The sequence below is a fragment of the Phoenix dactylifera genome, chromosome 1 (genome assembly GCF_051530095.1).
Source record: "Phoenix dactylifera cultivar Ajwa chromosome 1, Ajwa_hap1_PhDact_Kaust_v1.1, whole genome shotgun sequence".
Lineage (NCBI taxonomy): Eukaryota > Viridiplantae > Streptophyta > Magnoliopsida > Arecales > Arecaceae > Phoenix > Phoenix dactylifera.
This window is the reverse complement of record NC_143190.1, coordinates 57,257,899-57,274,848: the sequence shown is the minus strand read 5'-3', so window position 1 is coordinate 57,274,848 and position 16,950 is coordinate 57,257,899. Positions and strand designations below refer to the sequence as shown.

General features: G+C 38.3%; 2 protein-coding genes across 2 annotated transcripts; one reads left to right on the top strand and one right to left on the bottom strand.

The window, feature by feature from the left end:
* Positions 1 to 1,082: 1,082 nt before the first annotated feature.
* Positions 1,083 to 3,450, bottom strand: LOC148715425 (uncharacterized). Its single transcript, XM_089927414.1, has 2 exons — positions 3,222 to 3,450; positions 1,083 to 2,137 (listed from the first exon to the last, which is right to left on the bottom strand). The coding sequence occupies exons 1-2, from the start codon at positions 3,448 to 3,450 to the stop codon at positions 1,326 to 1,328; spliced, it is 1,041 nt and encodes a 346-aa protein (XP_089783540.1). The 3' UTR covers positions 1,083 to 1,325.
* Positions 3,451 to 8,123: 4,673 nt separating this feature from the next.
* LOC103717848 (uncharacterized) lies at positions 8,124 to 16,867 on the top strand. The gene is made up of 7 exons (XM_008806386.5): positions 8,124 to 8,640; positions 11,058 to 11,096; positions 11,494 to 11,564; positions 15,038 to 15,102; positions 15,187 to 15,276; positions 15,370 to 15,462; positions 16,009 to 16,867. Exons 1-7 carry the CDS (start codon positions 8,219 to 8,221, stop codon positions 16,411 to 16,413), a joined length of 1,185 nt encoding a protein of 394 aa, XP_008804608.2. The 5' UTR covers positions 8,124 to 8,218; the 3' UTR covers positions 16,414 to 16,867.
* The last annotated feature ends 83 nt before the right edge of the window (positions 16,868 to 16,950 follow it).

Sequence of the window (16,950 nt, the reverse complement as noted above, 5' to 3'; positions counted from 1 at the left end):
CATACATTAAAGTCCCAATTAGTGAAGCATATGGAAATGCTTTCATATGCTCCCTTTCAATTTCATTCCTCGGAGATTGTGATTGGCTCAACTTTTCGCCTTTAGTAATAGGCACTGGGCTTGGTTTGGAATTTTCCATACCAAATCTCTCCAACATTTTTTTAATGTAGGCTTTTTGAGATAGACAAACTTTTCCCTTAGATCTATCTCTATGAACCTCAATGCCGATGACATATGAGGCTTCACCCATATCCTTCATATCAAAATTACTGGAGAGAAATTGCTTAGTCTCCCTAAGCAATGCCAAATCACTACTAGCAAGTAAAATGTCATCTACATATAGGACTAGAAAAATAAATCGACTCCCACTGATCTTAAGATAAATACATCTATCAACAACATTTTCTACAAAGCCAAATGTAGAAATGACGTTATTGAACTTAAGATACCACTGTCGGGATGATTGCTTGAGTCCATATATAGACTTATTTAGCTTGCAAACTTTTTGACTCTGACCTTCTGAAACAAAACCTTCAGGTTGTTTCATGTAAACTTCTTCCTCTAAATCGCCATTAAGAAATGCAGTTCTCACATCCATTTGGTGCAGCTCTAAATCAAAATGAGCCACCAAAGCCATAATTATCCTTAAAGAGTCCTTCTTTGAAACTGGAGAGAAGGTCTCATGATAATCAATACCCTCCTTTTGAGTAAATCCTTTGGCAACAAGTCTAGCCTTATGTCGCTCTACCTTGCCCTTGGAGTCTCTTTTGGTTTTAAAAACCCATTTGCAGCGTACTGCAGTAGCTCCAGAAGGTAGTTCAACTAGATTCCAAACATTGTTTTTAGCCATAGAATCTATCTCATCTTTCATAGCATCTAACCATTTGGAGGAATTTACTGAATTTATGGCTTGTGAGAAATTTATTCAAGGAAAGGTTTACAAAAGACCATCCAAATGAAACGGTATATCCAAAGGAAACAAGTTTCGAAATAGATATTAGGTTTCTATAAAATCCAGGTACATAGAAGGTATTTTCTAGATACAAAATATGGCCAGTCTTTAAGGTCAATCTGAACGTTCCAACAGCTTCCACATGTGAACGCATCTTATTTCCCATTATGATGCTTCGTTCACTTTCCGTTGGAATTCTTTTGTTCAACAATCCCTGCAAAGTTTTACATATATGGATAGTAGCACCAGAGTCAATCCACCATGTGTTATGAGGTACATCAATAAAATTTGATTCATAACACACTAAGGAAAGAAAAGTACCTTTCTTTTCGAGCCATTTCTTGTACTTGATGCAGTCCTTTTTCAAATGTCCCTATTTCCTACAGAAGAAGCACTTTATTTGCCTTTTGTCAGTCACTTTGGCTGACACTTTCATTTTCTTCTTCTTAACAGGAATATGATGACTGGTACCGCCGACCTCTTTATGTCCTTTTCCCTTATGAGAGGTGAGATAAACGCTCTCTTGCCTCTCTTGTTTTATTCTCTGCTCCTCATCAACACACATGGCTAGAAGTTGATTCATAGTCCATTTTTCTGTATGTGTGTTGTATGAGATCTTAAATGGTGCATACTCCATAGGCAGAGAATTAAGAACAAAGTGTACAAGAAAAGTCTCTGATATGTCTACTTCCAATGATTTTAATTGGGCAGCGATGTCACGTAATTCCATAATGTGCTCGCGTATGCCACCATTATCATTATACTTTAAGGAAGCAAACCTTGATATTAAGGTGCTGGCTAGGGCTTTCTTTGAACTCACAAATTGCTCTTCTACTGCTGTTAAGAATTCTTTTGCAGTTTTGCAATTAGGAATAGAGCCCCTTATCTTTCTGGAGATATGATTTTGTATGAGTAAAAGACTTAAGCGGTTTGACCGCTCCCACCTCTCATACAACTTTTTCTCCTCTGGTGTAGTTTCCTCCGTGGGGACAGGTGGCATGTCCTCACGAAGTGCCAAATCAATATCCATGCACCCTAAAGTAAATGTCAGTCTTTCTTTCCATTCCGAGAAATTTGAACCATTAAGTATTGGGATGGATGATGTGGATTGTGAAAAAACTGTCGAAAACAAAGCTGCAAAACATATGCTTACTATCAATATGCATGCTATAATTACGCTAAAACCTTATCTAAATCACTAACCCATATTAGCAATTTAGTGAGTAAATCAAAATTAACTTTACATGATTTACCCCTTTACGATAAAACTAATGCATTAAGTATGATATTTAATGAACTTTATATATCTAGTTGAAAAAATCCAAAGAATAACAGCCAGATTAGCTCCAGATCGGTGGTGGAGCACTAGGCTCACTTAAGTACCAGCCTTTCTTAGGCACGTATGCCTTTTTGACAAGCTTTTCTTAGACACCGTTATTCAATGGATAAAATTTTACTAGATATTGTTCAATGTTAATGAAGAATTCAAGGCCTTTGGGCAACAAGATTTCATCATAAATATCATACTAATAACATTATTTCATCCCACCATTAACTTTGTATAATGATTTCCCTTTGGGGCCGGTTCATTATATATGATGCAACTATTCAATTTCATGAGATGATGATAAAAAGACTCTTTATTGATTAAATTAAGCTAAAGCATTCTAAAATTTATGGGATGCTTTGGCTCGTCACCACGAATATGCAAAAATTTAATCATTTATATGTCTTTTCCTACATAAGATGCTTTGGCTCGTCTCATGCATATATCATCCTTTTATCATGAAAAATATGAATAAATTTAAATAATCATGTATCATCATAAGAAAGCATATAAATTGATCAATTATGCAATAAATTCATTACATGGAGTAATATATAATTGTCAAAGTACTGTTCTGCAATGAAACTTTAGCAAAGGGACCACATAAAAATATTTTAGGACCCTTTTGATAATTCAACTTTCGGCTGGGGACCATATATGAATTTCAAAAGCCCCTTTTGCAGAATAACATATTGTCAGGGGTTTAACTGTAAAAGGCCCAATTTAAGCCAAAAGGATTCGGGTTTCGGGTTGTGGGCGAAGCCCAATAACCCGAAACCTGTTAATCCCTTCACCCCTTTATATATATTTAAATGGATTCGGATTTCGGGTTGGATTCCATGCCCGAAACCCGAAACCCATCTCTTCATCTTCCCCAAACGAAAGGAGGAGAAGGGGGCCAAAACCAGTGGCCCCTTCTCTCCTAAACAACGGCGGCGCAACCGCCACCGCCGGCCGTAGGCACGGCTGCAGGCAGCGGGGCGGCCACATGGCGGGGCCGGAGGCCGGGATCGGCCGCGGAGGCCGCGGGGTTCGGCCGCAGGGTGCGGCCGCAGCCCGCGGTCGCGGGCCGCAGGGGCGTCGGCCGGAGGCCGTGCTGCGGGCGCCATGGGTGGCGCGGCTGGCGCCGCTGGCAGTGGCCGGGGCCGCTTAGCGGCGGGCCGCAGGCCATGGCGGCCAATTTTTTTTTTTTTCTTCTTCGCCCGCGGTGGCCATGGCGGCCACGGCGGGTTGCAGCCGCTGCCGGCTCGCCGGGGGGCGGGTTGCAGCGGCAGCCGGGGAGTCGGGCCACTGGACAGTGGCCCTGTTGGCCACCAGTTGGACGGGGAGAGCCGCTGCCATGGCCGCCGCTCTCCCTTCCTTATTTTTCTTGAGAAAAATGGAACGAGGGGAAAGATTGGAAGCGTTTAGTCCCACATCGCCCAAATGAAGAAAAGTCATTGCTTTAAGGAATATGGGGAAAACTTCTGATTCAGAGATAAGAGTTTAGTCCCACATCGGCTAGCCAAAATTCGTTCCGATGTTTAAATAACATCGGGTTCTCAAGCAGAGTAAATTAATAAATCAAATAAGTATGATTTATTTTGTAATCAAATCCACCCGCTCTGATACCATTGACGGAATGATTAATCTTAATGAATCATAAACCATACCTTGACTCGCTAAATCCATCTTGAATTAAGCTTTGAAATGCGTGCGCAGCCGTGATCAATCGAGATTTGAATAGAGATTAGCGAGAGATCTTCTGGAGAGAGAGCTCTTAATGCGTGCTTTAGAGAAGGGGTCTAACAGGCTATTTATAGCCCTCTCCAGGGACCAAACGCTGCAGGTGGTTACACCCGTGAAGAGTCATCCCCCATCAAGGTAACCCTTCACTACTGTGAAAATACCTTAATGCCCTTGTGATTATCAGGATTTACGAAATTCAAGGGACACTTGTCAAACGTGGGTTCTAATTAAACGGGATCAGGGTTTAATTAAAACGGGATCCAACACGTGGCACATGGGACTCTATCTCTGCTCGCTAGCATCTTAGATGATGTTTATTACCTAGGAGCTCCTACCCTCGAGTTTTCTTAAGACGAACTTCGATGGTTGTGTGTTGGATGGTGGTAGGAGGGAAGGAGCTGGCTTTGTTATCCAAGGCCCAGATTCTTGATTTGTTGCTGCAGGTGAGTGCCCAATCTTTGCTTGCTCTATGCCTAGAGCAGAGCTAAGGGCCGGTTAGGCCGGCTTTAGCCATGCACGACATATATTGACGGTTGAAGCTATATTGATAGAGGGTGATTCGGCGACGGTAATCAGCTAAGTCTAGGGACGAGCTAGAGGGCGGGCTCGCATCCCTTGATTTAGGACATCTAGAGCATGGCGTAGGGAGCTACCTCCTTTGGGGCAATGCATGTTCACCGGAAAGTCAACGAGGCTGTGGATTGGATGGCCACCTTTGTGGCTCATCACTCTGGTGGAGTACTTTGGACATGTGAGGCACATGTGCTTGGAGCTTTTAGGAACTTTTTGTTTTCTTACTTTCTTTGATGTATTCAGAGTCGTGTGAATCACCAACTAAATCAAAAATAAATAAATAAATAAATAAAATATATTAGATTAATTATTTCTTCTACTGCATGAGTTTGGAATGATATGAATGCTTAATTATGAATCAAATGGCAAACCTTGCATGTCCCGTGGTTGGGGTTAAATCCTACGATTGAGCAGCCGTTTATCATGTGCTCGGCTCGAGTCATTGGATCGAAGACAAGAAATGCACGGAAATTTCTTAGATGATCATCAGCAATCACGTACATTCCATTATTGCCGAGTACCATCATATGTCCCTTTATATCTTGTACCAACATATGTTCCTTTATTGCCGTCTACCGGTATATGTCCTTTTACTCCATGCAAAGTTGGTGTATGTTACAATTTCATCTTTCATCGATGATCGCTTATAAAGGAGGGATAGAGAAGTCCCTAATCTATACCAGGAATAAGGCACTATGATCTTTAAGCACCAGGCTAATCAAGTTTGTGAATCCATAAAACTTATTGCAGGTTTGGTGCCACGTGTTTTTGGTACTTATTCGAATTCTTTTGTGATTTTTTGATTTATCTTGAATTATTAAGAGGGGATTTGGAGTGTTTTCTTCAAAAAAAACCTCTGATCTCCTGCCTGATGAGATGTAATCTTAGGTTTTGTAAACTTTTTGGAGGAATCTACAATGATAGTTTATGGTTGCTTACAAATTTTTTTTACTCCTTTTCTCCATACGAATGCAAGTAAGGAACAAAATAATGATACTTCGCATGATATAACTGTTTTAGTATTATTAAGTTATATTAGCCAATGTGACATCAATTTTTGTTCATTAAAATGAGTTTGGGTTGGGTATTTTTAAATTGTCTAAGGAAACGAAGAGAAGGACCCAACCCAAAGTCTATACTTAAGGCCAGGTCTAAGAAAAATTAGCCCACGTTACAAATAAACACCGCTCACACTGCTGATCCCTTGACAACTGACCATGAAACAGATGTCTAAATTTCTCATGCTGATTCCTTCTTAATACTAGAGCTTGTGTGGTTCCTATCATGACTTACAGCCTTGCCTGCAAGCATTTGTATATCACAATAGTTCCACATCGAAAAGACTCGTTCTAAAGCCTGGGCATATGAGGCTGGTGTCTCCTAATCCTGCAGACACATTTTAGGTTAAAAACAAAATCGGAGAGGGATAAAGGACGCTTGCGTGAAGCTCCGGAACCGGACAATATCTGGCAGGAGAGTCCCGTGTTTCTCCCCTCATGGGCACCGCCAGCAGAATCAAGAGAAAGAAGACAGCACAGTGGCAGAGGTATGGGTTAAATTGAGTATGTTGTTATTTTCTACACTGCCTGCATGGTTAGGTATGGGTTATTTTCTACACTGCCCATATGGTTCGTGCATACCATTAATCACAACTGTTCTTTTTTGTGAGCGCTCATGCATCTCGGTGTATTATTATATTATAAAAATGAGTGATTGTCATTGATAGTGTGCACCGCCAAGTGCATTAGAGCCTCCTGTTATTTAGCTCCTTATTACAACAGTTATATGATAAAGATTCCCTGACGTTTTGTGTGACAATGATAATGGAGAGGGATACAAGCTACGAGCAACCCCAAAGATGGAATTGCCATTATGGCACAAAAGCATACGTTTATGACCTCATCACTCTGCCTTAAAACAGGCGCTAAGTCCCCATCGATGGCGAGCGCGGTCCTTCTTCTACCACATAGTCCAAGAGGAGCAGAGAAGGAGGGGAGGCGTATGATCCAAAACTCTTAATGATATTTGATTGGTTGGTGCCGTCTTTGTGGAGAAAGGTGACAGCCACGGAATTAGTCACGGGCAGTCTCCATCAACGCCATGCACCAAGGATTTCCCTTGCGTGCAAAAGTGGCCCTTGATTTGGCTTCCCCGAGTAGGGCTCTCAGTTCAACTTGTGCAACTAGACTTTGGGCAGCGTTTGTGGCACTAATTTATGGTCAAGATCTTGGACCTTTTTTTGGGCTGGCATGGTGGCATTTCACCTACTGCGGCACACCTAAAAATGTGCAATCCATCACCTGCCATTCATGCTTGTCCTTGTTGCTGTACATCTAGTCAATAGGTGGTGCTTGTCAAGTTATGTTCACTCGAGCTATTGAGTCAATAAATGGTACGAAATGATGTGATGTTTTAGATGAGACATCTATTAAGAAACTAATCATATCGTTGATTGGATGGCCCCATACATAACAGATTACTTCGAAAAACTCTATAAGTTGAAAAAAAAACCTATTTAGAACAAGTATTCTGCAAGCATCTATTATTTAGTCATTGTTTCACTACAATAATTATTATATAATATGAGTAATAGCATTAATATTATTTTCTTATCAGTAAATTATGAAGAACCACCATTTAGCACATGAAAGTTATTTTATCAAGTAATACTATTCTTTCATTATTATCTTCCATTAATTTTCATTACCATGATTGCAAGCAACATAATAATCATCATCCCACAAAAGAAATTCAAAGATTGGACCATACAAATAACTTTTTTTATTGTTTTATTATAATTAATACAATAATAACCTTGAATCATTCAACCACACTCTCAATAGCTATGGAGATTTCTCAATGCTTTTTTTTTTTTATAATTGGTATGCATCATGGAGGAGGCCGGTTCAAATACCAAACACATCGACCTAATCCATAAGAATCATCGACCTTATGTGGGTAATTGTGCACCGAGACAATCACCGACCTAATTCATAGAGATCAATGGATAGGTCCATTATACAATTACTTCAAAGCTAAACCATGTCCTTTTTTATAGAATTGCTGATTTCTGAAAGATTTTAGATATATCTATAACATAGTAACATAAGCATTAAAAGGGGATTGCTGTTTTTGCTCATTAGCTGATTAGTGTTTTATATATTAGATCCATGCAGTATGGCTTAAAGTCATTGGTGCAATATATTAGATCCATATGATTGTAGTGTAAAAATGCTCTAGATCACCCCTCCCAATTCACCAATCTGATGGAAAAATTGATGATGGGATGAGCGAGAAGCAAAGCCCAATTTTTTTTTTTTTTTTTTATAGGTATCAAAGCTTACCCCTCTGCCGTCAATTTTTATTTATATGCCCATGCATATAAAACCATATTTCAAATTGCACCCCAAAAAAAAAAAACCACAGGCTCCAATCCACTTTAAATGAGACCAATTGCCTCCCCCACGTCAGATGGGAAAGAGCCGGGTACAAAATGGCGCTCCATAGCAAAACCCCTCGTACCAGAAACGGAACAGTCGCTTTCGTTTCGTGTATAAATTCTAGTGCTGGGGCGGAGCAGAACTAGCAGAGAGAGTGGGGGGAGGAGGGAAAAAAAAAGAAAGGAGAAGAGGGCGGGGATGGAGAGAAGGAGCATACATGCGGAGGAGCTGACTTCGGATGATGCGGGCGGCCGCATAATGCCCGTACCAACGGACGCCCGGAGGTCCGTGTGGTCGCAGGGGTCCGTCCTCCGCGTCCTCGTCTTCCTCCATTCCTTCTTCCTCTCGCTCCTCCTCCTGCTCCGCCGCGGGGGATGCCGGAACCCTAACCCCTCCAAGGCCGCACCGCCGCCATCGCTCTCTTCTCGGAGGCGGAGGGCGGCGGAGGAGGAGGACGACGTGCGGAGGCGGAGGGCCCTGGCCGAGGGCTTGACCATGGTGGAACGATCGGACGGCGGGGATGGCGTCTCCTCGTGCAAATCGGGGACGTTCTTGCTCGCCGGAGCGAGGAGGGACGCGCTCTTCTGCCGATCGTGGGTTCCGGCGTCCAGGGATATGAAGTAAGGCCTCCATTTGCTGTTTTCTGTTATCTTAAGCTAATCTAGTTTTGCCTTACTTATCCGAATTCTTGTTGGAATTTCGATTAGTGTTTTTCTTCCTATCGATTGGGAAAAATATAATAATGGAAAAAAAAACTATTTTGCTCTCTGTTTTATAAATTCCATGGCTGTTCTTGCTTTACTGGAGTCAGTTAGGGTTTTGACATGTTCCTTAATTTAGAATTTTCGTTTGTTATATATAATTCATATAGTTCCGATTTTGTATAACATGGGAAATAGTTCGATGACATTGGATGAACACGGGGTGTTAAAAGCACTAATAATCTAGATATTGTATGTAATTGTAGAACAGTTGATGAAATCAATAATTATGTTGGATTATTTGGTTCTTTATTTGCTTGTGATGCATTAATTATTTGTTGTTAATTGAATTATCTAGATAATAATGGTGGAAGCCTACAAAGCACTGTTGCTTGTGTATATCCAGTATAACTGATTTATTGAACTGCTAGGGAAGACTTTTATGATTGCCCTTCAGTTTCTATGATTTATAATTTCTTGCCAGTATCTCTTCTCTGTTAACTTCAGATGCCTATGTTTCGCTTGGTGGTTCCGGGCTACCTATGTTTTAGATCCATCTTATGTTATGGAATTCTCTTAGCAGCCTCTAAGTTGTCTTATATTATTTTTGGTTTGTTATGAAACCACAAAGTGATGATCATGTTCAAAGATCGTAATCAGATTATGAGAAAAGAGTGCATAGTTCAACTGTGGTACAAGGACATCCAGCAACAGAAGGGAAGGACTTTATTCACATATAATATATTCTATAGATGAGATATATTGGCCTACAAGAATTACTCTGAATCAAATGCTTTATGGGTTCCTTTGTTGGGGTACTGCAGATTATGAGGTAATCTGACAATTCTTAGGACTCATTTATCTGAAAAAATGATTGCGAAGGAAAATAAATTTTTATCATATTTGGTTGGTGAAAAAAATTACTCCAGAAAATGGTTCCAAAAAAGGTTACTATGTTTGATTGGAGGTAATCTTATTTAAAAATATTACCAAATTTTCAACAATGCCCTTGAATAAATAATTTAAGTAATAACATTTTTTATCAGTTCATTTGTTGGTCATTTATGGCCCATTTATATAAGCGCTATCAATATTAGCTATTTTGAATATTGAAATATATTTATACGAGTTAACAAAAATTTTTAGATTAATTATACATATATTAGAAAATATATTTCTTATTATATAAATTTTAGTATGTTTTGGTATATGAATAAATGTATTAATTATTAATAAATTTTATCTTAGATTTATTGATAATTAATAAATATTTGTTTTTTATTTATGAATAATTAATCTATTTTATTAATAATATACTAATTAATATATTATAATATACTAATATAATTAATATTAATTATATAATATAATTAATATTAATTATATAATATAATTAATACAATATTAATAAAATATAAGTGAGGGTATTTTTTTTGCAAAAAAAATGTTAATTTTAGATTATCTTCACTCTGTAATTCAGTGTGAGAAAACAAATATCACCCCCTTGGTGGTAATAATTTTACCTTCTCTCTCAGAAAAATAGATATGAGTTCCACCATTTATTTTACTATCTCCCTCATCCACTTTTGATACCAAACATGGTATTCTTATACGGAATTTATTTTCCAATGCCAGATAACCCCCAACCAAATAGGCCCTAAGAGGCAAGGACAAAAAAAGAGGAAAATTTCTAGCGTAGTGTTTGTAATTGAGATGGTGTAGTGTCATATGGAAGATGAAGTCTACATCTTGTGCATAACTCTTAGTAATCTTTTAAGGCTTTGGGACGTTTAGTTTAATATGGATTTTGGATGTTGTGATACTGTTACTTGTTAGCGTTTATGTTGTGCATGCTAAACCATTGTAACATGGTACCAAGACTATGCTTGTATTACAATATGTCACTGTACTTGCTAAAGTTAAGCATCCATAGCCAAAGTTCTTGTAGCTATGCAGGACAGAATGTGTAAAAGCCTGAGTGCCTTATTTTTCTTGCCACCTGATTGCAATCCTGGCAAAAACAAAAACTTCTTGAGTGATTTTTATTGCTGAGAGCTAGGAAATCATTACCTATTCGCATATTCCTTAATTCTATTCTCTCTCTCTCTCTCTCTCTCTCTCTCACCCAGTTGCATGTCCTGGTCTCATGTTTTGAATGTGTTATGAAAAGGAAAGCCTAGGTGCTTGGGTTGTTTTGACATAGATGAATCTTTATTTGTTTGATTTCTCCCTTTTGAAGAAAAAAGGTTTAGGTTCCATAAAGTTATTTCCCATCCTTGAATTTGTTTTCTGATATGCAAGATTAAGTAACATGGCAATTCTTTTGTATCCTGCAGAGGCATTTTGGTGATTATTCATGGTCTTAATGAGCATAGGTAAGAAAGGTGGTTGTTGGGTTTATAATTCTCTACCTTTTTCTTAGTTTTGCAATCATTGCTTTGCTCTTGTGAGTCCATATAATCTTTATTGCAGTCAAAACCAGACTGGATGGCTGTCAATTGCAGGTTCTATAGTTTAACAATTTATCAGGTAGTGGAACCATCTCAACAAGCTTGGGGCCTGATCTGGACCACCGTCCAATCTATATCAGAAGGCTAGGACGTTGGTGGGCCTAGATCTTTCTCTTTCTTTGGCTGGATTTATTAGCTACTAGTCCATGACCTCATGGCTGTTCTTTGTTCCCACCAGCCAGTATGCAAACATGTTTACTTCTCAATAATTCGGCTGATATCTACAATGCTTTGCTGATTGCATTGTTCTGTCTGTTTGCAGTGGAAGATATGCACATTTTGCTAATCAACTCACATCACATAATTTTGGTGCATATGCCATGGATTGGATAGGTAGGTAGTTAGAAGTCATCTCTTTTGTTTTTCATTTTCTGTCATTTCCCCTTTGAAATTTGTAATTCTGCTAGTAGAAGTACAGCGTTACTTGGGATAAGTTAATTTTTCACTAAGAATTTATTAAATGGGTTTTGTGAGGGAAAAATATAAATTGTCCCACAAGGTCTGCAGTTTCAGTATGGTTTGGTACGATATGGTATCATACTCTACTGTCACTCGGTACACAAATGTATACTGGTTCGGTATTGGTACAATATTGTTTGTTTGCTTTTGCTTATGAGGATTATTTTAAGATTCATGGATGTTTAAAAGTATTGCAGTATACTTTTAAAGTACCCAATTAAGATTTTATGGATGTTCAAAGTACTTTATAAATTTCTTATTAGCAGATGTAGATATTTTAAAGTTTAAAATGTGAACAACACTAGTAGTAATTAGAAATTCTAAGGAACACTTTATGGTATTTTATATCTATACTATTCAAACCACAACGATAGATAGCTGGCACCAAAAGTTTCTAAGAATAACCCAAAAGTAATACTATATTAACTCTTACACAACTTTATCAACCATGTAAATATCAAGAAAATCATTGAACTTTAAATATTCTAATATTCTAAGCTTTTCTTTGGGCATTGTCTCAAAAGACTCATACATCACTGACCCATGTTGTCTCTTTCAAAAATAAATGAAAATAGAAATTAGACTTGGTAAGACTTGATTTATATGTGATGCGGACACCAGTACCGGACCGCCTATTACGCGAGTCTACGGTCGTTGCAGGAGGAGGGTCCAGCCACTTTCGTTATGGCTGGATTGATTTAATGTTAGTTTATTTTATGTTGCTTGGGTTTATTTGCATATTGTTATGTTAGGATTTTTATCGGATTAGTTTATCTGTAGGGACTTTTTTGTATTTTGTAATATGGGTCTATGCACTTGATGAATGATAACGAATGATGAATGAAAATTAGCCTTCCTTCTCTTCTTCTTCTTCCTCCTTCTCTTCTTCCTCTTCTCTTCTTCCTCTCCTCTCCTTCTTTCTCTTTCTCGCACGTTTCTTCTCTGTCCTGCACCAATATGCCATCGAGCACTTTGATTATTCTCAATAACATTTTCAAGCTACAACCATTAACCCTCAAAAAACTACAATGGAATTAGCAAAAATAATACTATTAGAGCTAAAACCACATGAAATCACAAAATCCATATAAACTAGAGCTTTTAATATACTAACCTATTAGAAAAAACAATGGTGAGACATTTGCATTAATTTGGAACATTCAAATCCAGCAGTTTTGTATTTACTAATACATTATTAGATGCTTAAAGTTGTAATACCATTCTTTAGATTGCTTAGGGTGCATGATGCATTTAAATATTATGATTTATGACTATTTGAGGTCTTCGAAAAATGGCTATTCAAATAGCATATACAGGGAAAGAGGAAGAAAAAGAAAAGAGAGGAAGGAAAGAAGAACAAAAAGAAAGGAAAGAAGAAGAAAAGGAAAAAAACAAAGGAAGGAAAGAAGAAGAAAAAGGAAAGAAAGAAAGGAGAAGAAAAAGGAAGGAATGACAGAAGCAAAAAAAGAAAAAATAGAAAGAAAGAAGGAAGGGAGAATAAAAAGAAAGGAAGGAAGAAAGGAAAAGGGAAAAGAAAAAGGGTAGCATGCCCAAACCATCCTGAACCGCTTTGAATCGAACAGACCATGGTTTGGACCCTTTACTGAGTTGTACCCCTGAATTGATATGATACTGTGCTGGTTTGGGTCAGTACGCCTTGAACCGTTCGGCTTGGCGTAAGTTGCCTAGAATTTGACAAAAAAGATCATAGAAACATTAATTTTGGGTTAAACGATATTTTGACCTTTGTTGTATGTGTTGTGACAAATGTGTACTCGTGTTCTCTCAGTAGAATTTACTAGCCTTTTGGGTTCATTCATGTATTGGGTCTTACAAATGTGAAGAGCGAGTTTTTGCTTTATCTCTTACTTTTAAAAGAATAGATAAAATATGTCTCATGTTAGTGTGCATGCACACATAAAATAACCAGGCTGCCCTGAAGATCATAGATGGAGTCATGAGAATAAAAGGCAAGCAGTTGTCTTATGATAGGAGAGATGGACCGATCTCTGTCCCAATCAAAGCATGAAACTAATTTAGGTTGCATCAAAGTCATATTGGACATAGAATCTGTTCTATCCATTACCTCAAAGGATGGTTAATGAGTGTGGGAGTGTGAAGTAAGAAACAAAATGAGGGATTATGCTTCCTTCTACCGCAATGAAAAGAAAATCAGGGGCCTCATTTGCTTTTCTGTTTTAATGTTTTGATACATTGTAAAAAAAAACAAAAGTTATATAGGCTGGATGTCTTACTAAGCTGTTAAGGTCTCCTAGCGATCATATCAAAGGCCTTAGTTCAAATCCCGCCTTCACTGGGAATTGTGGTATTTGGGAGAGATTACCCCTTATTGTATGCCTACAAGTTTCTTCCACTGAAAAATAAAAAAAAGAAACAAAAAGACAGGGATTATAAGCGCATGATGTGTATAAATTGTATTTCATGAACATGCTAAATATGTAGTTGCAAAGAATAGGAGTATTCTACATATCTAGCCACTTATCATGTATGTGCTCGCTAATAAGTGCAGGTATTAATGCAAAGATATCTATTATGTATGTAGCAATGAACATTGGAATACCTAATTCTGTACTTGGAGCCTGAAAATATATGTTAATAGATATTGGATATTTTTCACTGCTAAGCATGGAACCATATTTTCTCAAATAAGGCTTCTACAAATGGGAAAGATTTGCTTAACAGAAACCTCCTGTAAGAGAAAAGACTGCATACGAAAATTCTTGACTTATTTGGTTGCTTCTCGTTCTTTAGATATGCTTTAAAAGTGTTTCTAGACCTATTTGTAATAGAAGAAAAACTAGGAATGGTTGTATGTGAATACAAATGTGATGATAAGCATGAACTGTTCTTTGTGGCAGATTGCAATTAATAAATAGTCACTTGTTGCGGCCATGATAAACTGTTGCAGACATCTTCATAATAGAAGGAAAACTAGGAAGTGTTATATGTGAATGCAGATGTAATGATAAGCATGAACTGTTCTTTGTGGCGGATTGCAACTATATGTAATCACTTGTTGCACTTTGTGTCTCATCTATGGCACTTTAGTACCATCTACTTATTTTCTTTCATTATTAGTCCCCTTTGATGTCTTCAATTCACATGGATATGCTTTCCCTTTTATTTAATTACAGCTGTCCAAACTTGAAGGCACATTAACATATGATACTAAGTTTGGTACTCCGAGCATAAGTTAGTCACTTGCGCCTGTAGTGTATTTGGTATCCGTGATCCACATGGACTTGTCACTAAACTGTGAAAAGTAGCTCTCTAACAAACTTGAGGTGGTAATTGGAAATAACTAGTTGTTTTTGCATTTTTCATAGGCCATGGTGGCAGTGATGGATTGCATGGATATGTGCCTTCTCTAGATTATGTTGTTGCAGACACTGTAAGGAGTACCAGTACTCTGTCAATCCACTCATTAGCTAATCTGCAACCATAGTTGATAATGTTCTCTGTATCTTATATGCAGATAACATTCCTAGAGAAAATCAAAATAGAAAATCCTGGAGTGCCATGCTTCCTCTATGGTCATTCAACTGGTGGTGCTGTGGTTTTGAAGGTGCTATTTCAAATCAGTTCAGCATGGTTAAAAGCTTTTACCTTATTCTTTTGTGTTACTTCTGTGCTTATGAGTGCATGTAGAATTTCACAGGCGGCTTTGAGTCTTCAAATTGAGGACATATTTCGTGGCATTGTTCTGACTTCTCCAGCACTGCGTGTAAAACCAGCTCATCCGATTGTTGGGGTAATTATTTTCATACTTATATGGATGTACATCTCTAGCATATGGAATCACGGGACATTACAGACTTACATGTCCTTTTGTTTGAAAAAAATGCTTTCCTGGTTGGCTCTTTGTGAATACAACTGTGAAACATATAGTAAATATGTAAGGATGACCATGTTTGCATGCACATCCATGGACCACGGTTATCGAAAATGCACTTTGATGCATGTCAGTGTGTGATTGATGGAGCATCCTAGACTTGACATCTAATGTGTTATCTGAATGTTATAAACTTCAGCATCATTTTTGCACACGGTGGTTTGGGCTTCTAGCAAAAATTGAAGCTGAAGTTTCATATTTAGACAGAGTTCACATTTTTGAGTTGATCAGCATGTCCAATTGGTTATGTTCTATGCCATGAATCTGAAACTAAACATGCATATTACCACAGGAGGTTTACAGTGGTACTTCATGTTCTGTCACAGTTGGTTTGGTTAAGACAAGATATGAGATATCTATGTATTGACAAGAAATGGGGATGAAAATTTGGATCTCTTTTTACAGGTTGTAGCTCCTCTTGTTTCACTTGCGCTCCCCAAGTTCCAATTCAAAGGAGCTAATAAAAGGGGGATCCCCGTGTCGAGGGACCCAGCCGCGATGATGGCCAAGTATTCTGATCCATTGGTGTACACTGGACCAATAAGGGCTCGAACTGGTTATGAGATCCTGCGCATATCGTCTTACCTGATGCAGAACATACAAGCAGTCACTGTCCCTTTCTTGGCATTGCATGGGACTGCTGATAGGGTCACCGATCCTCTAGCCACTGAGGACCTGTACAACTATGCTACTGCAAAATGCAAGGATATAAAACTATACCAGGGTTTCTTACATGACCTCCTCTTTGAACCTGAGCGTGATGAAGTAGGAGCAGATATCATAGACTGGATGGAGAAGAGATTGCTCTAACTCTTCCAAAGGAACTGTGGTGGCATGCATGACCAAAGCTTTAATAATTTCTGGCGAATTGGGGCTGGAGTGATACGGTTTGCATCAATTCACTTGGATGCAAGGATTGTACAACCTCAGTTTATATATGCCAATCGTAAATTATTGTTTAATTGCAATGCAAGTGCTTTATTTTTAGATCAGGTGGTTGATTGAGCCTGTGTCTTGGCCCTACTCGATGTGGTTGCCTAATTTGGGGTTGCATGACAAGTGAACCTACCAACAGGTGCTGTAAAACAGGGAATCCTGAAGCATTCTATTGGTCCTCGTCATGCTCCGGAATTACCTTTAAATGAGTCGCTCATCATAGGTAGCATGAGTGTCCTAGAACATACCTGCAGGTGATGTAAAAAGTTACTTGATATGTATGTGTGCAACCTTACATTCGAGAAATTGTATCCTATATGCTTGTTTCTGTAGTGGTGCAGTGCATTGCAGTATACTGAGATGAGCGCTCGATGAATAGAGCCTATAGAAATGAGTGGCTGTGATTGGCAA

What these genes read in the sequence shown, in the direction of transcription:
- LOC103717848 (XM_008806386.5), top strand. Translation starts at nt 8,219, where the DNA reads ATGGAGAGAAGGAGCATACATGCGGAGGAGCTGACTTCGGATGATGCG. An exon ending in ATATGCCATGGATTGGATAG is followed by an intron (nt 11,565 to 15,037) that starts GTAGGTAGTTAG and finishes CATTTTTCATAG; the next exon opens with GCCATGGTGGCAGTGATGGA. An exon ending in GTGGTGCTGTGGTTTTGAAG is followed by an intron (nt 15,277 to 15,369) that starts GTGCTATTTCAA and finishes AGAATTTCACAG; the next exon opens with GCGGCTTTGAGTCTTCAAAT.
- LOC148715425 (XM_089927414.1), bottom strand. Translation starts at nt 3,450, where the DNA reads ATGGCCTGCGGCCCGCCGCTAAGCGGCCCCGGCCACTGCCAGCGGCGC. An exon ending in GCCTACGGCCGGCGGTGGCG is followed by an intron (nt 2,138 to 3,221) that starts GTTGCGCCGCCG and finishes GATTTAGATAAG; the next exon opens with GTTTTAGCGTAATTATAGCA.